The sequence below is a fragment of the Nerophis lumbriciformis genome, linkage group LG16 (assembly GCF_033978685.3).
Source record: "Nerophis lumbriciformis linkage group LG16, RoL_Nlum_v2.1, whole genome shotgun sequence".
Taxonomy (NCBI): Eukaryota; Metazoa; Chordata; class Actinopteri; order Syngnathiformes; family Syngnathidae; genus Nerophis; species Nerophis lumbriciformis.
In genome coordinates, this window is record NC_084563.2 from 36,000,642 (window position 1) to 36,025,284 (window position 24,643).

General features: G+C 41.8%; 1 protein-coding gene across 3 annotated transcripts in view; it reads left to right on the forward strand.

Moving 5' to 3' along the window:
- Positions 1-24,431, forward strand: part of LOC133617214 (uncharacterized) — a 38,656-nt gene extending 14,225 nt beyond the window's left edge. For all 3 annotated transcript variants that reach the window (XM_061977052.1, XM_061977053.1, XM_061977054.2), the window contains 3 exons: positions 16,439-16,657; positions 16,841-18,258; positions 22,452-24,431. In XM_061977052.1, coding sequence (XP_061833036.1) covers positions 16,439-16,657; positions 16,841-18,258; positions 22,452-23,036 — 2,222 coding nt within the window. In that variant the 3' untranslated portion in view covers positions 23,037-24,431. The remainder of the gene's footprint in view (positions 1-16,438; positions 16,658-16,840; positions 18,259-22,451) is intronic.
- The last annotated feature ends 212 nt before the right edge of the window (positions 24,432-24,643 follow it).

A 24,643-nucleotide genomic window follows, 5' to 3' on the forward strand; every position in this document is an offset into this window, starting at 1 on the left:
CTGTGCTAGGGATGATACTTGAAACCGGTTTTCCCTGTTGTTCGATAAGAAAAGAACCGAGTCCTCGGACTAGAATCCCTTTTTGAGAACCGGTACCCGTTATCGAGACCACTATAGTAAAGAAAAAGAGTTGGTTCTTTATTCGAATCCCTCGGAATGAATCCCGTCCCGACCAGAAATGCCCCTTGAGACATCACAAGAAATGACGTCACGTAGCTCAGTCATTAGGCGCAGATAGCGAAAGCAGGAAAAAAATGGACCGGAAAATGCGCTCCAAGGTGTAATAAAGTTCAAAACAAAAGGTATAATCCAATGAATAACTTTGCTGAGAGATTTGAGCAGGGTACAAACACATGACGAACACTTTTACGACCAACCGGAAACATAGCAACCAGACTAGCAACGCACCTCCTTTACGGCAGCTGTCGCCACGTTCTTAAAGCAACCGCAGCACATACACATATATACAACATATACTGTATCTCCCTTTTTTAACTTTTGTTTTTCTTTCCTTGTAAACAAAACAAAATCACACTGTATATGTGTTGTCTGTCTAATTTTAAATAATGCAGACGAGGCGTGTTGGCTGAGTTCTTGACATTTACTTTCACAGCGTGCTCATCACCTCATTCTTAGCTGCCGGGTGATGACATGCAACAACACTTTTCAGAGCTACCGCGCATGCTCGTCACTCCCGTTGCATGCTTGGTAGTGTAGTTGTTATATTCCCTAGCTCAGGGGTCGGCAACCCGCGGCTCCGGAGCCGCATGCGGCTCTTTGATCACTCTGATGCGGCTCAGCAGCTTACTTGCTGAACCCCCCAATTTTCCCGTGAGACTTCCGGATTTCAGTGCCTCTCGCAGAAAACTCCCGGGATTAATATTCACCGATTTTCACCCTTACAGCTATAATAAGGGCGTGCCATGATGGTACAACATTTGGCGCTCTCTACAATCTGTATTAACTGCGTGCCAGCCCAACACTTGTTATACAATATACATCTTCTGCTTGCACACGTACGTGACAGCAAGCCATACTTTGTCAACAGCCACACAGGTTACACTGACGGTGACCATATAAAACAACTTTAACACTCTTACTAATAATGCGCCACACTTTGAACCAAAACCAAACAAGAATGACAAACACATTTCGGGAGAACATCTGCACCTTAACACAACATAAACACAACAGAACAAACACCCAGAATCCCATGCAGCCCTGACCCTTCTGGGCTACATTATACACCCCTGCTACCACCAACCCCCCCCCCCCCCTACCCCCCTCTGTGCCTCGGTTGAGGTGGGCGGGGTTTGGTAGCGGGGGTGTATAATGTATCCCGGAAGAGTCAGGGCTGCATGGGATTCTGGGTATTTGTCCTGTTGTGTTTATGTTGTGTTACTCTGCTGATGTTCTCCCGAAATGTGTTTGTCATTCTTTTTTGGTGTGGGTTCACAGTGTGGCGCATTATTAGTAAGAGTGTTATAGTTTTTTTTATACAGCCACCGTCAGTGTAACCCAACGTTTCTCAAAGTGTGGGGCGTGCCCCACTGGTGGGGAATAGAGACATGACAGGTGGGGCGCGAGGAACGGGAGGACATTTCACTTTAATTATTTAAAAAAAAATTATATTCTTAGATTTTTTTTTTTACTATGCTTTCATTTTCTATACACACTGTAAATCACTTTGTGATTCTGTCTGTGGAATCCGCTATATAAATAAATGTAAATTACTTATTTTTCCTGTAGGCTTTAAATTTTTCGGTAGGAGCGAAAGTTTGACAGACATAGCAACAGTAACTAATGGGGGCGGGGCTAAGCGGATCAAACTTTCGCGCGGATGGGTAGCAGGCTAATGTGTGGACCACAATTACACAAAATGGATACATTTGTGACTGGCACCTCAAATGTCGTCGAACCAGAGCCAGAGCCAGCGCCTGCAGAAAAACAAAAATCTGACGGGCCTAATCAACCATAAAGCCAACCGAAAAGAAAATATGATGAAGGGTATCTTGCTCTTGGATTCACGGCAGAGGTGGAGGCAGAGGAGAGACCCCTGTGTGTTCTGTGTCTAAAAGCGCTAGCAGCAGACAGCATGAGACCCAACAAATTAAAGAGACACCTCGAGACCACACACCCCAATCACGTCAATAAGCCACTTGATTTCTTTCAAAGAAAACTGACAGAGTACCGTCAACAGGAGAAGCGCATGGTAAAAGCTACATCAGTAAACAGTAACACTCAAATGGCTTCATATAGAGTTGCATACAGAATTGCACAATGCAAAAAAACACATGTTATGTCCTCGGTTTCACCTATGTGCTTATTTAGGTGTCTTAATTTAATAATAATCAGGCAACACGTTTCAACTCAATGCCTCGGATCGCTCCCGTTTATTAACAACTTCGAGAGTCCAAACTCTCCCTCCCTCCCGTGACGTCACACACTGAACACATGCTACGGTGGCTCGGACATGACAAAACAGTACATGACACCTCACACAATTGCTGAGCAGCTCATTCTCCCCGCTGCAATAGACCTGGTGTCAGTCATGCTTGGTTATTTTATTTATTATTGAACTTGATGCAAGTTATACCACCGCTGCACAGTTATTTTATTTATTATTGAACTTGATGTTATGTTATGTTATTGAGTTTGAATGTATACAACTTGATGTTACTTGATGTTCAATAAATTTGAAAATGTTAAGCTTGGCATTAGCGTTCTGTTGGGGCGATGGGGGCAGGTGGGGCTTGAAAACTCCCCCTTGTCCAAAGTGGGGGATGACAAAAAAAGTTTGAGAACCACTGGTGTAACCTGTGTGGTTGTTGAGCAAGGATGTCCTCGAGAAAACAGGAATGAAGACAATCTTCGCTCTCCTTACACAACGACGTCTGAGATGGCTTGGCCATGTAAGTCGAATGGATGACACTCGCATTCCAAAAGACATCCTGTATGGAGAACTGGCCTCTGGAACAAGGGCTGTGGGAAGACCTGTCCTTCGTTTTAAAGATGTGTGTAAGCGTGATATGAAGGCCAGTGACATCAACCCATTAAACTGGGAAGCTTCTTCAGCTGAACGTGGGAAATGGAGGAAGTTAGTGAAGGAGGGCGTACATCAGAATGACTTAAGAAGAGTAAGACAGTGGGAGGAGAAGCATGAACGTAGAAAGCGAACAGTCACACCCCCACTGAATCAACCAACAATACAATATGTATGCAGGAACTGCAACAAAGCATGCCTGTCAAGAATTGGCTTATATAGTCACAACAGGCGTTGCACATGACATGAATTGACATTTGTGCGCAAAACTCTATTGTCTCTCGAGACAAACAGATGCCAGAGATGCCTTGCTGTCACCTACGTGAGCAAGCGGAAACACCATACAACGTGTGGCTGATCAGGCACGCTGGTTGTAGTGGGTGCTATATGCTGTACCATCACGGCACGCATGACGCTGACAAGCGGCATTCATTTAAAACCCGCGTGCTGCACCAGCTTTCAAATTCTATATAAAGGTGTGGGCAGCGTGTCTGAGACCACTAGTTTATACATAGCACAAAGCAAAAAAAAAACTTTGTGTGCAGTGTTAATTCATTTAAAATTTCAAAAAAAATTTGCGGCTCCCATTGTTTTCTATAATTTGCGAAACTGGTCAAAATGGCTCTTTGACTGGTAAAGGTTGCCGACCCCTGCCCTAGCTCATAACATCACATCTTCCCCCCTATAAAGAAATAATGTTAACTCAATAAAGTGTATTTCTTTTTTTAGCTTTAACTCTTCATTTTTTAGCATTGTAACCACATTTGCAAACAACTTTTCTCTTCATAGAATTTTCTTTCAATAAAGAAATAAAGTGCAACAATGTCAAAGTATCATAACAAACAGTTATGTCAAATAGCAGCAGAATTGCACTTTTTGGAGAGCTGTATTATTTTCAGTTTTGTGCCCAAGGGACTGATTTTATTTAACACTATATTATTATTTATGCACCTATAGTGATCACAGAGACAGGTTGTTTTTGTGTTACTGTACATATTTGTTTTTCTGAAAAATCCCACTTAATATACTTTGGTAACAACAGTCAATATTTATTTATTTAATTTTATTTTTTTAGGGGGGTAAAAGTCAATATTTATTTATGTATTAGATTTTATTTTTTTCTTATATAATAAAAGTGAGCTTTTGTTAAACCAAATATTGTGTGTTTTTTTCCATATACAACAACCTATCTGGACTCGATAAGAGAATCGATAAGGAATCGGTTCGATAAGAGGATTCGATAATAGGCTCAAACTCGATAATTTCTTATCAGACATCATCCCTAGTCTGTGCGATATAGAAAATGACTACCGTATTTTTCGGACTATAAGTCACTCCGGAGTATAAGTCGCTCCGGAGTATAAGTCGCACCGGCCGAAAATGCATAATAAAGAAGGAAAAAAACATATATAAGTCGCATTTTTTGGGGAAATCTATTTGATAAAACCCAACACCAAGAATAGACATTTGAAAGGCAATTTAAAATTAAAGCTGCAAGCAGCGTTGGTCGGGCCCGCATATTTGGCTGGTGCTAGAGCATATATTAATGCAGTATGAACAAGAATGTTTTAATGTAGACACATAAAATCATCATACTGGTGTGATTATATGCATCAAGTGTTCATTCAAGGCTAAGGCAAAATATTGAGATATATATCGTGTATCGTGACATGGCCTAAAAATATTGTGATATTAAAAAAAAGGCCATATTGCCCAGCCCTACAACTAATTAAGCCCACACATCGGAAGTATCAGGATGTTGCCGCACAGTCTGCCTTAAAACTAACAAAACTAAAGACACGTTTCAGTGATTCAGTTGATATGTCAAGATATCATAGTTTCTATTGTCACTCATGCAAAGAATCCACAGCGAAACAGAAATACAGTGCAACCACCTAAGTGTTATGAGAGTGGCGTATGTGTGTGCGCCCTCCTTTAAGAATGGCAGTGTATTGGGTGAGTGAAGTGATAGGAAGAGTTCGGAGAGGGAGTGGTATCATGCAGCAGTAGTGGCAAATGTTGCGGGTTGTGTTAGCAGACCCATTGTCGACCCATGCCCTCGACTACGGTCTGAGGCTGGGAGCCCAACAACAGCAGGAATGGTGTAGTTGATACCTGATTGGCTATTAGCGTGTCCCTCCCATTGCTCAGTGACACTTTCTGTTTCCTATTTGCTGGGTTTCCAAAGTGCTCGTGACTTAATGAAACAAATCTTGCATCATAATGTCTGTTTTTTTCCAACCAAAAAATATAAATATATATCAAATATTATATCAAACACATTTTATATTGATATCATGTGTCTATATATATATATATATATATATATATATATATATATATATATATATATATATATATATATATATATATATATAAATATGTATATGTATATGTATATATATATATATATCCATCCATCCATCCATCCATCCATATCCATTTTCTACCGCTTATTCCCTTTGGGGTCGCGGGGGGGCGCTGGAGCCTATCTCAGCTACAATCGGGCGGAAGGCGGGGTATATATATATATATATATATATATATATATATGTATATATATATATATATATATATACAGTGTTTCCCACAGGACAGGCATCTATTTGTGGTGGTGTGGTGGGGGGTGGCGGCGGCAGCGGTGATGACCAAGAAGAACGCGGAGTTGGAATATAATTACAACATTTTATGTACATATTTATATACAGATTTGAACAATTAGTGATTCACTGAAATATATTTATTAATTGTGGTTCTTACAAAAAATATATCTTATAAAATATAAAAGCTAAAATGTCTCTTAAAGCTCTGCCCCTTTAATTAGTGAATACTAAATAATTTAACTTTAGCCTACTACTACAACCATATTATTTACCAGCAACATGAAGTGAAACAGAGGCAGAGGTGTCCTGCCACAGTCAGTCAACCTCCTCCTCCTCCTCCTCCTGCTGCTGCTGCTGAACAGGTCGCACCTGTGGTCCGAACTGTAGGCCTACCTCCTCTCCGAGTCGAGCCCCTTTCGGCCGTTGAAAATATTTTTCTATACTCATCTGTGTGAAGGAGTGAACATCCAACATTAGAATTTATTACTAACGAGCAGAAGCGCTCTATGTACAGTGCCGTCTAACCTTAAGCGGCAGCAGCTCAACACATGCAAGGTTCAACGTTAAGGTTTTTTTCTACTTGCCTGACTTCTCAAATCTACTTGCCCCAATATTTGTACTTGTCCTGCCTAGGTTTTTTTCTGGCTGTGTAGTGCTCATGGCTTATATCTTAATAGAATCCTTCCCGTTGACTATTTACAACACTACACAGTATTTATTATTATTATTATTATTATTATCTATAATTGCATTTAAATGGCATTGCATACATGTACAATTAAATGCTATTTCACATTATTTGACCAGTAGCAGTTACACTCATCTGAACAGGTCAGCCACCTGTTTAAAGCCCAATCACAGTTAAAATCTTGAAATGAAGGGCCTTTAATGGCCAAAACATCTCAGCTCAGATTTTATTATTTTCATTGCATTCACATGCTGCAGTGGACAGTGGACAATTTAGCTTCAGTCCATGTGTGTTTATTGACAACATGGTTATAACCTGGACACGTTAGCTCGTCGGTATTGTAACACGTGACTGTTACTACCAGCGTCTGCCCCGGGCCACGAGTCAAACAGCGGCTGTGTTAATGAAGCAGCGTCAGGCTGCTCACTGCCAGTGAAACGCTCGGTGAAATCACGGATTAACGTTAAATATATGACGAGCCGCGAGCGATGTAGCTATAACCTATAACTAGTGATGGGTTGATGAGGCGTCATGAAGCGTTTTGACACATTGCAAAACTGTATTGATACTGTGTCGATACTGTGTCACTAAATAATGACATCTGCTGGACATTAAAAATCCCTACAGGCAACCTATGGATCGACTCAACTGACACTGATTTTATGACCTAGTACAGTGGTTCTCAAATGGGGGTACGCGAACCCCTGGGGGTACTTGAAGGTATGCCAAGGGGTACGTGAGATTTTTAAAAAATATTCTAAAAATAGCAACAATTCAAAAATCCTTTATATATTTATTGAATAATACTTCAACAAAATATGAATGTAGTTCATAAACTCAGTGAAGCACAAGCTCAGGTTTGTCACTAAAATGTGTGTCAAAAAGAACTGTGAAAAGAAATGTAACTATGCAATATTCAGTGTTGACAGCTAGATTTTTTGTGGACATGTTCCATAAATATTGATGTTAAAGATTATTTTTTTTTGTGAAGAAATGTTTAGAATTAAGTTCATGAATCCAGATGGATCTCTAATACAATCCCCAAAGAGGGCACTTTAAGTTGATTATTACTTCTAGGTGAAGAAATCTTTATTTATAATTGAATCACTTGTTTATTTTTCAACAAGTTTTTAGTTATTTTTATATCTTTTTTTTCCAAATAGTTCAAGAAAGACCACTACAAATGAGCAATATTTTGCACTGTTATACAATTTAATAAATCAGAAACTGATGACATAGTGCTGTATTTTACTTCTTTATCTTTTTTTTTTCAACCAAAAATGCTTTGCTCTGATTAGGGGGTACTTGAATTTAAAAAAAAATCACAGGGGGTACATTGCTGAAAAAAGGTTGAGAACCACTGACCTAGTATATACAATAATATAAACCAAGTCATTGTATTTCATTTAGGATTATTTCATAACTTCATTTAAATAAAAATATATTTTTTGTCTTTTTTTAGATACAGTCAATAAATAATGTGAACATGTATCATAACATGGAAATCTAAGAGAACGTGTTGTGAATGAGGATGCTTGTGGACCTGGAAATTATTATTTATTTATTTTTACACATTTTTATTAAAAAAAAAACAATTTTTCCAACATATTCAATTTTAGACGCTTTCTCTTCTTAGTTATTATTTCTCCGGCTGTAGAAAAGACCCGCTCACAGGGCACAGAGGAGGCGTCCCATCACTACTATCTACCTATAACACCTGTAAAAATGAAGCAATGCTACCACGCTAGCAAGCGTTAGCTAGCCGGCTATGAGCCACCAAGCTGCTAACTGTCGCCAAAAGGCACCATTTAAGTTTTTTTCCCCATGGCATCCTGGATCAAGGCTTTCAGCAGCTTTTGGACGTTTGAGGTAGAAACGTAGGAAGCGCCATCATTATGAAAAGTAGCCGGCGAATATTTTGATGCCTTCCGTCCGTCCCTCTTCTTCTTCTTCTTCTTCTTCTTCTTCTTCTGGCCCACCAGGTGAATTAAGTGCTATTGCATAGTAGGCTACCGCCACCTACTGCACCGGAGGTGTAACTACAAGCAACATTCACAGACAGTCCCATTGCTTTTATGAGCGGTCGAGCGAGTCAAAAGCCGAAAAATCCATTTGTGGCGGACGTAATTCTTTCGTGGCGGGCCGCCACAAATAAATGAATGTGTGGGAAACACTGCACTGGATCGGTTCGCAGCCGAGTGTGAAGCGACTGGGATGGGAATCAGCACCTCCAAGTCCGAGTCCATGATTCTCTCCCGGAAAAGGGTGGAGTGCCATCTCCGGGTTGGGGAGGAGATCTTGCCCCAAGTAGAGGAGTTCAAGTACCTCGGAGTCTTGTTCACGAGTGGGGGAAGAGTGGATCGTGAGATCGACAGGCAGATCGGTGCGGCGTCTTCAGTAATGCGGACGCTGTATCGATCCGTTGTGGTGAAGGAGCTGAGCCGGAAGGCAAAGCTCTCGATTTACCGGTCGATCTACGTTCCCATCCTCACCTATGGTCATGAGCTTTGGGTCATGACCGAAAGGACAAGATCACGGGTACAAGCGGCCGAAATGAGTTTCCTCCGCCGAGTGGCGGGGCTCTCCCTTAGAGATAGGGTGAGAAGCTCTGTCATTCGGGGGGAGCTCCAAGTAAAGCCGCTGCTCCTCCACATCGAGAGGAGCCAGATGAGGTGGCTCGGGCATCTGGTCAGGATGCCACCCGAACGCCTCCCTAGGAAGGTGTTTCGGGCACGTCCGACCGGTAGGAGGCCACGGGGAAGACCCAGGACACGCTGGGAAGACTATCTCTCCCGGCTGGCCTGGGAACGCCTCGGGATCCCCCGGGAGGAGCTGGACGAAGTGGCTGGGGAGAGGGAAGTCTGGGCTTCCCTGCTTAAGCTGCTGCCCCCGCGACCCGACCTCGGATAAGCGGAAGAAGATGGATGGATGGATGGATGGGTATATATATATATATATATATATATATATATATATATACATATATATAGATATATATATATATAGATGTGTATGTACGTGTGTGTGCGTGTGTGTGTGTGCCTGTGTGTGCGTATATATATATATATTAATATCGTATTATCAAGCCAGCACTACGCCCAAACAACTGTGTTAGCTAGTTACGGTGTTACATGTAACATGTTCGATTGAGCATTTATGTGGTAATTTGGACATCTGGATTAATCGAAGTGGTGACATTTGGCCAATATCAAACATATCCGATCTAGAGTATGGGATCAGAGCATCTTTACTGTATAGAGAGTTCCGTGTTACTTCCACTTCTTATAGATTGATAAAAATTACAGCCTGGCCAAAAAAAAGCTCACCACCAAGGTTTAACTCAGCAGATACCGTAGGTGAAAGTCACACACTCGATAATTACTGCATGGGTGATTGTGTCATTTAATCCTAATTGATTCCAATCCTAAAAATGTGTGTAACAACTTTGTTAAAAGACATCCTGTTGTCGGAGGAAATGGTGTAAATATTTTTTAGAAGGGTCAAAATCATTGTTATGAATCAAGCATGAGAAAATATTTAGGGATATTGCAGAAACAACTAAAATAATCTTAAGAATATTTTAACGCAATATTTAAAAGGTACTAGGACAGTGGGGAAACTAGCGGGAGTTCCAACTATCGTGGGATCACACTCCTCAGACTTCCCGGTAAGGTCTATTCAGGTGTACTGGAGAAGAGGCTACGCGGGATAGTCGGACCTCAGATTCAGGAAGAACAGTGTGGTTTTCGTCCTGGTCGTGGAACTGTGGACCAGTTCTATACTCTCGGCAGGGCCCTTGAGCGTGCATGGGAGTTTGCCCAACCAGTCTATATGTGCTTTGTGGACTTGGAGAAGGCATTCGACCGTGTACCCCGGGAAGTCCTGTGGGGAGTACTCAGAGAGTATGGGGTAACGGACTGTCTGATTGTGGCGGTCCGCTCCCTGTATGATCAGTGTCAGAGCTTGATCCGCATTGCCGGCAGTAAGTCGGACCTGTTTCCAGTGAGAGTTGGACTCCGCCAAGGCTGCCCTTTGTCACCGATTTTGTTCATAACTTTTATGGACAGAATTTCTAGGCGCAGTCAGGGCGTTGAGGGTATCTGATTTGGTGGCTGCAGGATTAAGTCTCTGCTTTTTGCAGATGATGTGGTCCTGATGGCTTCATCTGGCCAAGATCTTCAGCTCTCACTGGATCGGTTTGCAGCCGAGTGTGAAGCGACTGGGATGGGAATCAGCACCTCCAAGTCCGAGTCCATGCTTCTCGCCCAGAAAAGGATGGAGTGCCATCTCCGAGTTGGGTAGGAGATCTTGCCCCAAGTGGAGGAGTTCAAGTACCTCGGAGTCTTGTTCACGAGTGAGGGAAGAGTGGATCGTGAGATCGACAGGCGGATCGGTGCGGCGTCTACAGTAATGCGGACGCAGTATCGATCCGTTGTGGTGAAGAAGGAGCTGAGCCAAAAGGCAAAGCTCTCAATTTACTGGTCGATCTACGTTCCCATCCTCACCTATGGTCATGAGCTTTGGGTTATGACCGAAAGGACAAGATTACGGGTACAAGCAGCCGAAATGAGCTTCCTCCGCCGGGTGGCGGGGCTCTCCCTTAGAGATAAGGTGAGAAGCTCTGTCATCCGGGAGGAGCTCAAAGTAAAGCCGCTGCTCCTCCACATCGAGAGGAGCCAGATGAGGTGGTTCGGGCATCTGGTCAGGATGCCACCCGAACGCCTCCCAAGGGAGGTGTTACGGGTACGTCCGACCGGTAGGAGGCCACGGGGAAGACCCAGGACATGTTGGGAAAACTATCTCTCCCGGCTGGCCTGGGAACGCCTCGGGATCCCCCTGGAGGAGCTGGACGAAGTGGCTGGGGAGCGGGAAGTCTGGGCTTCCCTGCTTAGGCTGCTGCCCCCGCGACCTGACCTCGGATACGCGGAAGAAGGATGGATGGACATTTTAACGCAATATTTAAAAGTTGCTAGGACAGTGGGGAAACTAGCAGGAGTCCTAATTTCCTGCCATCATCAAAAGCCATCGACTACCACTGGATTCAAGATCCCCATCCTTTGCGAATGCGTAGACTCCTTTGTCACCCTTGTGGTTTCGGGCATTAAAGTACAAGTGGAGTGGAAAAACAAGTTGCCTCTATGTTGAAGCTATTATCATATATATCTGATGTATGGCACCGAAAGACTTACAAAGTTTGCAAGTAAATAGATACAGTCAAAATAGTTCAATATCACAGAGATTCTCGAGCCATTTTGAGAGATAGTGAGCTAGCCAGTCACATGATCGTGTGACGTAAAGGTAGGAACCGCAGATCCCTTCACCACCAACAACAATGCAAATCATGCAGACTTTGTGAGAGCCATTAACGATCACTTTGGGAAAAATTATGATCCACAAACTTATATTGTTGATATTGAATACAAGAACGATGAGCTACAAGTTTGAGAAGCTCTGCTAAACAGATCTAGCTTTAGTGAAACACTAAGCCTCATGTAGCACTATTGCTAAGTGCTAAACAAGAAATACAAACTACTGACATAATGAAATGATCGCTTACTGTACAATGTCTGTTCTTACATGGATGACGACTGATGGGATGTTCATATCTTCCCGTGGATGAATAATTAATCATAATGCACATGAAGTGTTAACAAAATAAGGTCTACCTGCAGACACTGTCTTCGACTGTGTGTTTTTCTCTCTATCTCTGGGTATAAATTGAATGTCACAGATAAACAACTTCTAGATTTATGGCTAAATCCTCCTAATATCCAGATGAGAGGCATGATTTATAATCAAAATAACTTTGATGAGCCGAGACGAGCAGCAGGACATCGCGGCTAGCTCACAGTGAAGCAGCAGAGGACATTGTATATACATTTATATACATTACGGATTGTAAATACAGTTGGATGTGGTTTAATGAATACACTGAAACACAATTAAGCATATAAAGTCAACTTGTTTTTCCACTCTACAGGTACTATAATTTGTCTTCCACAAGCAGGCAAGCTGCTATGCTACAAATATGTAATGTCCCTGGCGCCTCAACAGATCACTGTTGTTCCAGATACTGTCGACTAAAGGAAATATTGCAAGATTTCTGCACTTCAGTCATGTGATACTGTGTGGAATCCCATGTCCAGCTCTCTCCGCTGTTATAATTTGTTGAGTGGATTCCAGCTTGCGTGGAGTGTGTTTCAATGTTTTGTGACCTATACAGAGATTCATCCCACTGTCACTGAACTAACTTTTCAATACTCAATCCATAAGTAATAATGGATTGAGGAACATTGGAAAAAGTACTCGACTTCATATGTCTGAAAGAAACTTTGCACCTTCCAGAGGTTTTCTCTGCCCTCGATGAAGCCTGTTCCTCTGGCGATAGTTTACCAGGAAGCAGCTTGCACTGGCCACGATGATGGCCTAACTACCATCCAACAACAAGACATGGAGTTGTCCCCCATCATGTTGCCTAAAACGTCCTCCTGCGAGTGTCTTGCATTTAAATGTAAGCTCCCCTTTTCCATGACTGTTTTCCTCATCTAGTAGCCCTTCTGCTCCTTCTCTGACATCAGGGGTGCAGGACATCATCAGAAAATGCCCTGGGCACCTTCCCTTTCAGCTCGGCCGAAAGCTGACTTCTCTCCCCTCTCTCCCCTTATTACCAAGATCATAAAGCACTTTCTTCTAACCGGTCATATCTCCTCTGTGTTGAATACTGTTTTCAGCTGACTATTTTTTGGAGGGGGAAAACGCCTTGAATACAAAAGTCTTCTCTCATGGCCTGGACCGGAAATAGACAATGAGAGTGAAAAGTAAAAAAAAAAAAAAGTTTGCTCGCTCAAATACACATTCTAATCTGGATTGCTTAGATAAGGTCGTTGCTTTGAGATTCTACTAAAGGACCATGCAGCGAAGACACAACACACTCCTTCCTTGTCAACAACACCTGGAAAAGTGGAACTCTGTTAGCTGTGCCTGCAGAGCGACTCCAGGCATAACACGCACACACACACACCATACACCATTGGTTGCACATATGCACACATACCCCCTGCCCCACTCCACACCTTTGGCACTGCTAAGCTCTGTAGTGGGGACGGACGGCTGGAGCAGCGCCAAAAGAGCCCCAGCTTTGTCACTAGAAGTGTCCACCTACCCCCTCCTGTTGCAAGTCTTGTGGTTTATGTATAGTACATATGTATGTGTGTTTATCGTGGCTATCAAGGTTTTTCCTGTCCCCAGGCTGAGCCCCCCCTACCCCATAGGATCCCAGTATGGGATTGACTTCTTTTTTTTTTACTCATCGTTTCTCCCAGTGTCCACCTTTTTACCACCTTTTACGAGGCGCCGTAAATGGCAACGCATCAGCGTTCCTTTTCTGTAGCCCTTTACAATGTGTGTCTGCTTTTGAAGAGGGTTTGTGCTAAAAAGCACATTTCATTGTACTTGTGCAATGCCTTTCCTTCCTAACTACAGGCCCAGCTCTAATCTTCCATTCCTCTCAAGTGCTGGAAAAAAATTGCAGAAATTGAGAAGTTTCAGTCTCGTTTCTACCCTGGCTGTAGCAGAGAAAGAGCCAACAACCGCCTGATGGCAGCAAATACCAGTTCCCCTACTCTATTCACCCTCTTGTACCTTAGAGCTTTTTTTTCATACAGTTGATCAAAGCATCCCCCTCCCCTGCCTACATTATGCCACTGGTCTTTCAGGAAACGTTCATAACTGGTTAATTTTCTTATCTGAACAGCAGAACTGAGCATGTCACGCTGGGCGCAGCAAAATCACATACCCACAAAGTCAGCTATTCCATTTTGTCTAACTGCATGCTACCCCTGGGCAATGTCGTCACTTTCGCTCGTCAAATGGATCTCCCTCGCCACATCTGTCACTTGCCTGAGTATTAAGATTGACCCTTAACTCACCTTTGATCAAACAGCTCTGAAAACATCCTTCTACCATCCCACGAACTGTCCAATACTCACCCTGGGTGATAAAGAAAAGCTTGTTCATGCACGACTTTATCTCCTCCAGGCTTTGCTCCTGCAATACACTCCTTCGCGATCCCTAGCAAGAGCATTCAGAAACTACAATACATCCAAAACAATGATGTCAAAATCCTGATAAGGGTGGGCAAACACAACCAAATTACTGAAATCCTTTCTCTGGCTCCCCCTCCTACTCTGAATTTATTGAAATATCCCCCTTCTTACCCACCAGGGCATTCATGGAAATTCCCCACTTTACCTCCCTGAACTCCTTACCCTTAAGATCTCTACATGTTCTCTTCGTCTACACCAAGGCTATTTAACTACATAATGAAGAGGGCCGCAGTTTCAAGGGCCAATGGGCTCAGGGGGCGGATATGGAAATTTGGATGCTTCGTCAGAAAGTGCCTTCGCAGGTTATATTCATTTTGATATTGCGTTTACTTAATTGCAAAGTAAACACATCTGCTTTCACACTGCACTGTCAATATTCTGCCCTCGCTACTTGTTTCCAGCGTGTGCAGGTAGAAAGATAGTTAAGAGTTAACATGAAGAAACGGAAGCTCCAGAAGTTTTGTTGAGGACTTTCTTTGGAATTGTCTTCCTTCCTCAGATTTATTTATTTGCACTTATTCCTTATTTTTGTTTCGTAAGACTTAAAATATAAACATTACACAAGGACTCGTTATGTGTTTTGCAAAAATAAAATGGAGGTTTTAGTGTTAATACATTCACACAATAAACTACAGATGTTGAGGCATTGAGAATTTAATTTCATTGCCCTTAACCGTGTGACGCTAGTTGAAAAGGTCTGGTCTACACCCACAAAGGACCAAGCTCTGTACCATGGATGATCAGGCCTTCTCTGCTGCTGCCATTAAACTATAACAGCAACAGATGTTTAAAAAGAAATCTTAAAAAATAAAAGTCAAATATTTTTTATAGGTTCTTTTAGCTTTTTATTGATATGTCAATCCCCTCTGTTGCATTTTGAAATTTCAGTTATTTAAAGTGCATTATAAATAAAATGTATTATTCTTAATAAAGTGTGTGGCCAGGCAGTGTATACAAATGTTAAACATTTAGTTAGTTGTATGCCACCACAGAGATTGTTTTAATAGCCTTTTTCACAGCATTTTGACAGACCAGCTTGCAGTAGCCCGCTAACTATCTTAAATGTCCATTTTGACGATGTGAAACATTTAACAGAAGACAGGATATTGGTAACCTGACTCTCACCAGAACCTTGTAGTTTGCTGAGCTCTACACAAGGATCTGGGACTTCTCAATAGGAGATGTATTTCAGAAAGCGGGGCCTTGTGAAAAAAAAAATCATTATATGTGATTAGATAAACTACTTGTCCGTCATCTTGAATGACATGTTACTTCAACCACTCACATCGAAATCAACCCGTGACGCTGATGAGAACTATGCTGAGAAATCCAGAACAGGACAGCCAAAATATTGGATAACAACAGAGCGAAAACTTAGAGAACGTTTACTGAAACAATGCAGCAATGTCAGTAGAGTAGTAGACGATGGATGTCGTTTGTGCAAAGAAAATATGCAGAATCAATGTCAGCACATGACTCCTCGCTGCGTGCCGCCATTGTTTTTTGAATCAAACAGTCGCTTCGGCGCTACGTCACATCTATGAAATCCCGCCCGTCAATCTTGATTGATTCATTATTTGTTGCTATCTTGAAGGAGTTTGCAATGCCCTTGAGCCCAGATCCTTATGTGGAGCTCAGCGAACTAAAGGATCTGGCGAGAGTCAGGTTAGGGTTATGGTGCATGGACAAAGAACACATTTAATTTTTGTGATCATCTGGATGAATGTGCTGATAAGGGAATTTGTCTCTTGAGCGTTTAGTTCAAAACCAAAGTAAAGAGCTATAGGCAAATGACAGAAACATAGTCTCTGATGTCCATTTATAGGTTTAATACAAAATAGAACACTGATCTATATAAATAATCGTAGTAAAACTGGAGCTCTTCAGTGCTGCTTCAAAGCCTGTATAAATGGGATTGTTGTGTCTTTCATTACTTGAAAACCAAGGCTATTTTAGCATAACTTTGTAATTGACTCTATCCTTTTTTTGTTGGGTACAGGTGAAAATGTGAAGTGTGAACTCGGCAAAAAGGAGACAGTTCTGGAACTTCTGCCGGACATTCAGTTAGTCACCCAGCAAGAGCCCAGCAGCTCCTTCCAAACTGGAGACCACAGCCAATCACTGCCTGTCATAAGTGACGTGACCACCTTGTCAAATCCAGATGTAAATGGTGAATCGGGACCAAGTTCTCACTTCTCCTTCACTTCTCCTGTCCCAGGTAACAGTTCTTCATTTTCCGTTTATGATTAATGAGTATTAATTTATTATAATACTCTACTGCTTAAAGTTTATCTGAAATTTTGAAAGTTTGTCTTAACTGTAGTTCTATGTATTGCGCACCAAAACGATTTTTGTTTGTTATTGATGGATAACCGTGGTCTGTTCTGTATGCTTTCAATAGGCTCGTCTGCTCAATTGACTGAAGCCATCAGCGATTTTCTCATCATGGATCTCCAGCCTCCAACTCTGGTAGGTGGAACGGGCTTCATCAAGCTGATCCAATCCCTGCTTCCCACCTACAAACTTCCAACTCCTTCCCTGCTTGAGAAGCTCCTGGATAAACACCACAGCAGAGACAAACAAATCCTTGCTCAGATGCTGAAGACGTCGCGTAACAGAGAAAATGAAAATCTATTTGACCGCACCGTGCCTATTGAGAATGAATGCAGGAGATTTGAACAACCATCCAGTGAGCGGGGGGAGGTTCCTTATTTTGTCACTTTAAGTGTAGATGTTTGGGTCCACAGCTGGGAGGGACAAAATTTGAGATATCTCACTCTCTGGGCACATTACATTGACTCAAACATGAAATGCCAGAATGTCACACTGGCAACACAAAAACTCATAGAGTGTGACGTGACGAATAACTGCCATCAAAGCATGGAAGCCCAAGTAAAGACCATGGCCAACGAGTGGGGGATATCCCAGTTTAACCTGGTCTTGCTGGGAGGTAAGGGCAATAATAAAATGCGACTGCAAATACTAAATAATACGAACTGTGCGGAAAAATCCCTTCACTCAAACTACTCTCTGCAGATGGACAAATCTGTGTCACCAATGGAACAGTTGAATCTACAACCGTGTCATTCAAGTGAAGGGCTTCTGTTTGTCCCATGTTTCTTCAATGTTGTACAGGAGTGCATTGAGGAAATGACGTCACACCCTGTCATCTCCAAGACCCTCTTGCAATTCCAGGGCGTCCTTCTAAGCCTGTTATGGGCACCATGTCAACACAAAGAGTCAAGTCTGAGACCCTCAAGTTATTACCAGAGCGTGGTGGAAACGTTGACCGAAAGGGAGCAGGCAGAGCTGAAGTCATGGGCCAGCCATTGTCGGCCTACATGGAATAGACTTTATCCTCTCCTCAGCACACTACTTAAACATGAAAGCTTTCGAAGTAATGTGCAGGTAAAATGTGAGAACCTGACGGATGAAGACTTTGCTTCAGAATTTGACACAAATAGTTGTCGCTATGCAAACTCCTCATCTACTGCAGCTGTATCAAACATTGCGCCATTGCACTCTGAGTGGAAGATCTTGGAGGAGTTGTGTATGGTCCTCAAACCATTGGATGTGGCATGTCAAACGCTTGCCAAAGAAGCCTTCCCACGCTTGTCTCTTATTAAACCCATTCTCACCGGCTTGCTTTCTTGCCACTTAGTATGCCGGCCAGGGGACTCAAGCATTTTGAATGACATGAAGCAGATGGTGAGAAAGACATTGGCAAGTCATTACAACAAATCTGAAGTCAACAGGATTTTAAGTGTGGCCTGTTCCCTCGACCCCCAGTTTCAAGGGCTTGGATTCATGGAGATGACGGTGAGTGTTAAAATAAGTTTTCATTTTCTAGTACTGTCAGGCTGATACTCTGCAAAAAAAATATATATATTCTGTCTGTGTAAATGAGTTCCACATGGTGGAAGAGTGCTTAGTATTGCTGCCTCACAGCATAAACCAACAAGGTTCGATACTACTTTGGAACACTTCTTTGGAGCCTTTCTGTGTGAAGTTTGCCTTTTCTCTTCGGTACTTTTTGGATCGCTCAGTTTTTCTGCAAAAAACGTGTGAGGTTACTTTCCATTCAGCTTGTTGGTGACTGAGTTTTGCTGTTTCTCAGTCGTCACACTTCCATAGTTAACATTTAACATTTCAAGTGCTTACATGCATCACACAAAAGTCAACTTCCAGTCATTTGTATTTGTATTGCACTAATTCTCAACAGATATTATCTCAAGACACCTAACACATGGCGTTGGCCTCGGACCACACTTGTAATTCAACTGAATTTAACATGGCAGTGACGGAGGGGAGGAAAAACTCCATATGGGGAATAAACTTCTTACAGAACTCAGGATCTGAGTACTGTTGGCCACCTCCCATCACGAACAGATAGTACAGCAAAATACATTGCATAGTCAGTACTCAACATACCCCAAATGATGAGTGCGTAGCCATTGTCACCATTTTGGAAAAGGGAGGCACTAATTCAAATGGTGACATACCCATACCATACAAACTTAATTTATAAAGCCCTTCAAAAACAACCACCTTTGGGGGGGGGGGAGGGCTGCACATCACAAACAAGTAAAAATATACATCCATCCATTTTCTACTGCTTGTCCCTCTCTGGGTCACGGGGGATGCTGGAGCCTATCCCAGCTGCACTCGGGCGGAAGGCGGGGTACACCCTGGTTACAAGTTGCCACCTCATCGCAGGGCCAACACACATTGACAGTCAACATTCACACTCACATTCAGGGCCAATTTAGTGTTGCCAATCAACCTATTCCCAGGTGCATGTCTTTGGAGGTAGGAGGAAGCCGGAGTCGATGCAATTTATTTTGGATATTCCAAATACATGCTACTAATTAGCATTTAGCAACTTTATGTGGCGATTTCAACAAACTACTATTAAAGGCCTACTGAAATGCGATTTTCTTATTTAAACGGGGATAGCAGGTCCATTCTATGTGTCATACTTGATCATTTCACGATATTGCCATATTTTTGATGAAAGGATTTAGTAGAGAACATCAACGATAAAGTTTGCAACTTTTGGTCGCTGATAAAAAAGCCTTGCCTGTACCAGAAGTAGCAGACGAGTAGCGTGACGTCACAGGTTGTGGAGCTCCTCACATCTGCACATTGTTTACAATCATGGCCACCAGCAGCGAGAGCGATTCGGTCCGAGAAAGTGACAATTTCCGCATTAATTTGAGCGAGGATGAAAGATTTGTGGATGAGGAAAGTGAGAGTGAAGGGCTAGAGGGCAGTGGGAGCGATTCAGATAGGGAAGATGCTGTGCTGTGAGAGGCGGGTGGGACCTGATATTCAGCTGGGAATGACTAAAACAGTAAATAAACCCAAGACATATATATATACTCTATTAGCCACAACACAACCAGGCTTATATTTAATATGCCACAAATTAATCCTGCATAACAAACACATCCCCCCTCCCGTCCATATAACCCACCAATACAACTCAAACACCTGCACAACACACTCAATCCCACAGCCCAAAGTACCGTTCACCTCCCCAAAGTTCATACAGCACATATATTTCCCCAAAGTTACGTACGTGACATGCACATAGTGGCACGCACGTACGGGCAAGCGATCAAATGTTTGGAAGCCGCAGCTGCATGCGTACTCACGGTACCGTGTCTGCTTATCCAACTCAAAGTCCTCCTTGTAAGAGTCTCTGTTGTCCCAGTTCTCCACAGGCCAATGGTAAAGCTTGACTGTCATCTTCCGGGAATGTAAACAATGAAACACCGGCTGTGTTTGTGTTGCTGCAGTCGGGCGCAATACACCGCTTCCCACCGACAGCTTTCTTCTTTGCTGTCTCCATTGTTCATTGAACAAATTGCAAAAGATTCACCAACACAGATGTCCAGAATACTGTGGAATTTTGCGATGAAAACAGACGACTTAATAGCTGGCCACCATGCTGTCCCAAAATGTCCTCTACAGTCCGTGACGTCACGCACTGACGTCATCATACCGAGACGTTTTCAACTGGATATTTCGCGCAAAATTTAAATTTGCACTTTAGTCTTGAGGCTAATGTCCTTCCACAGTGAAAAATCACTTCTGAGTCACTAATCCTTATTTCCATGGCCGTAAATAAAGTTTATTTTTAGTACTGAAGTACGAGGGATAGCTAAACATGCTCCACTACACACTTTAGGAAGATATGCTTAATGCAAGCTAGAGGTCTTGAATGTACACAAAGGTGATCGGATCAACACCATATCGACTAATGAAACCAAATAGTATAGTATTGGTCGATGCCACAGGGATTCAATTGGCATTTTTTATTTAAAAAAATATATTTTGTGTTTTTTTATTGTTTACATACTCAGGACATAAGTCAAGTAGAAAATACTTTAGATATTTAATTGATATTGTTACATGATTATAATTGTGATCAAAAAATGGAATCATTCAATAATCTTTAAAATTATTGGTATGGCCAATACTGCCCCTGTAACCACCTATTATTACATTTATACCTACATTTGTTGTTTCGCCCAAAACGTAAAATTATCCAAACAGCAGAATGAGTGCTTATTACATTTTATAGAACCATTTTACAACAGAAAGTAACCAGATATTAACGGTACATTAGCAAGTAGATTCAGTTTTGAGAAAAGGATACAACAGGAAATGAGCTCTTACCATTTGTAACCTGCTTTGAAATGGTAATTTATAGGCCAAATATACTGTTATATACAGTTGTGGTCAGAAGTTTACATACACTTGTAAAGAACATAATGCCATGGCTGTCTTGAGTTTCCAATCATTTCTGCAACTCGTATTTTTTTGTGATAGTGATTGGAGCACATACTTGTTTGTCACGAAAAACATTCATGACGTTTGGTTCTTTTATTAATTTATTTTGGGTCTACTTTGGGCTGATGATTTTAGGTTGTCCTGAAGAATTTGGAGGTAATCCTCCTTTTTTATTGTCCCATTTACTCTCTGTAAAGCACCAGTTCCATTGGCAGCAAAACAGGCCCAGAGGATAATACTATCACCACCATGCTTAACAGTAGGAATGATGTCCCTGGGATTAAAGGCCTCACCTTTTCTCCTCCAAACATAGTGCTGGGTATTGTGGCCAAACAGCTGAATTTTGGTTTCATCTGATCACAGAACTTTCCTCCAGAAGGTTTTATCGTTGTCCATGTGATCAGCAGCAAACTTTAGATGAGCCTTCAGGTGTCGCTTCTGGAGAAAGGGCTTCCTTCTTGCATGGTAGCCTCTCAGTCTATGGCGATGCAAAACACGCTTGACTGTGGGACACTGACACCTGTGTTCCAGCAGCTTCCAATTTATTTCAGACCTGCTTTTGGTGGTTCTCGGTTGACTCTTGATCATCCTGACCAATTTACTCTCAGCAGCAAGTGATAGCTTGTGTTTCTTCCTGATCGTGGCAGTGACAAAACTGTGCCATGCACTTTATACTTACGAACGATTGTCTGCACAGTTGCTCTTGGGACCTTAAGCTGCTTTGAAATGGCTCCAAGTGACTTTCCTGACTTGTTCAAGCCAATGATAAGTTTTTTCAGATCTGTGCTCAGTTCCTTTGGCTTTCCCATTGTCGCGTTTGTAACAGAGTCTAATGACTGCATCACATGAGCCCTATTTAAATGGGCTCAGAGAAGTCAACAGGTGTCATCAATCACAATCACTCACAGGAAGTTAGAGGCCTTAAGCTAATTTGATTTTATTGTAACTTTTCTACATCACTAAAATTGATCATGTATGTTGCTGTATGTATACTTTTGACATTATGTTCTTTACAAGTGTATGTAAACTTTTGACCACGACTGTATATTTATTGCCAGAGGCAATTTTATTAATTTTAGGCAATATTACCCATCCGCACAGTATATTAATTGACCAACAGTCTGCATTACTGCTATATCTGACTGTCTTGTGGGGGAAAAATGTTAAGAATGTTGGGCCAAGAAAACATGTTTTGATGGGTTTTTTTTTTGTAGGAGCAGACTGAGACTTTTGATTGGCTGAAGAAAGACACCATCAGGATAGTTGAGGACAGAACGACACACAACAACATGACAATACGCTCAAGTAAGCGGTTCACTTCCCCAGAGGAACTGGAATCAGAGAGTCATTTCTTGAAAAGACGGAAATTGGGTGAGGTCGACTTTAAGGACATGGAGGATGAAGAAGAGATGGCTCTGCCAGATCTCGGCCCACTCCGTAAAGTCTCTGGAATGGAGTTTTTGCTAGGAGACTTGTTCTCCACACCACAGAGCAGGCAAGACTCTGTAGAGGAGTCTGTGGACTTAGAGATATCAGTCTTCAGAGCTGATAAGGGAGCTTCGCTGGGAGTGGAGCCCCTACATTGGTGGAGGACAAAGGCGGTGCAATTCCCAATGTTGGCAAAGGTGGCACAGGTGTACTTGGCTGCCCCAGCAGTGGCAGGCAACATGGCACAAGACTTTGTTCAGGACAGAGCGGGAGCAACCAACAGGAATAGAGACAACATTCCACCAGAAAGTTTGGGCGCAATCCTGTTTCTGCACCACAACCACTCGATTAGCCATAAAAACAAAAGTTAGAAGGTCTTATGTACATGAATTCCTTATTTGCTGAAAAGTTTGTCTCCATTTTTAACTTGAGCTTCATTCAGACTTTATTGTTAAAAAGATATACCCTCAGATATGAGCGCTAAAAGTCAATTGTTGTGTTCTTTGGATTTAAGACATTATTTCATATCAAATTATTCGGGGTGGGTACTGTTCAAAACCCACGGTTAGGATCGTATTAAAAATGTTGTGTTTTTTAGTTCAGTTCGGTGTACATTGTTCTTTTTAACAGACCCGAATATCATATACCATTACTAGGTGTAATTCTTACAAAAATATAATCAGATAAAACTTGGGGTCCTAAAGCTCAGATCGTCGAATTAGTGTAAACAAAATTGAAACTACTGTATTTATAACCACATTGTATGCCATCAGCGTAAAATGAAGCACAGGCTTTATCAGCACCAGTTGTAAACATGAGCTCATTGAGATTTCATGAGCTCAGAGTGCGTGCCTTTTGAAAAGTAGCTCCTGTGGCCATGTGATATGACGTCCCTGAGAAACGTAAGCTGCAGTTCACGGGAGTGATTGGAACTACCAACATGTTTTAAGCGGCAGCTCTTGTTGAATGCATGTTGTTAGTGCTATTTTTAAAGAGATTGAATGAGTTTTGGTGTCCACAAACAGGATTTTGTAGGATTACATGTTTTATCGTTGTATTGAATTTTGTTCATTTCCCCCATAGTTATTGTCATAGTAGAAGTCTACTCACATTACAATTCTAACATTTATGTACACATTGAAGCCAAGTGTCCTGCAATGTAAAATGTAAAGAACTGAACATTAATTCTGTTTTACAAATGTTTGTCATTTCATGGAGAAAAAGTAGGGGGCGCATGAAGGCTAGATCGGTATCACTTTGAATCTAAGGGGGCAGGTCCTGTTTTCTTATACCATCCCAGCCCTACAATATGTATCATAATATAAATAATGAATGCACCTTAATCTAAATCGGGGGCGTCCATGTTTTTTCTGTCAAGTGTAGCATACTGAAAATCAGTATTCAGCGGCCATTTTGATTGTTTAACGAGGCTGATATGTAGATATACGCAATGTTATATTATACTATCGTACTGTATATTTGAAGACACTTGTATGTCAGCTTAGTGCTATGTGACCAAGTGTATTATAGTAGTAATAATATCAACATTTGTTTTTTCTCATTACATTACGCCACATTGCTCTGATTTTTGCTGTTTTCTTTTTTTAATTGTACTTTTAATGTGTCATACTGTAGGTCAATAAAAAACAAGCTGCTGGCCGCAAAGACCCCGGGTTGTACTCTGGACACCACAAACCAAAGCAGTACAAGTACAAGTACAAGTCAACTGTGACACGCACTTTCCTGCACCTTATCAGACAATACTTCAGTCATTGCATACTCGCAGGTTTCTGCACAGATTGTATACAACGGTTACAATTTGTTTACATTACAGTTGCAGCAGAGGCACATGACATTTTTTTTCTAATATAAATACAAAGTGGATCATATAAAATACAAAATTGTTGACGAAATATATTTTAATTCAGCCAGTTAACACAGCAATACAATGTGACTATATAGTACAATATGAAAATAA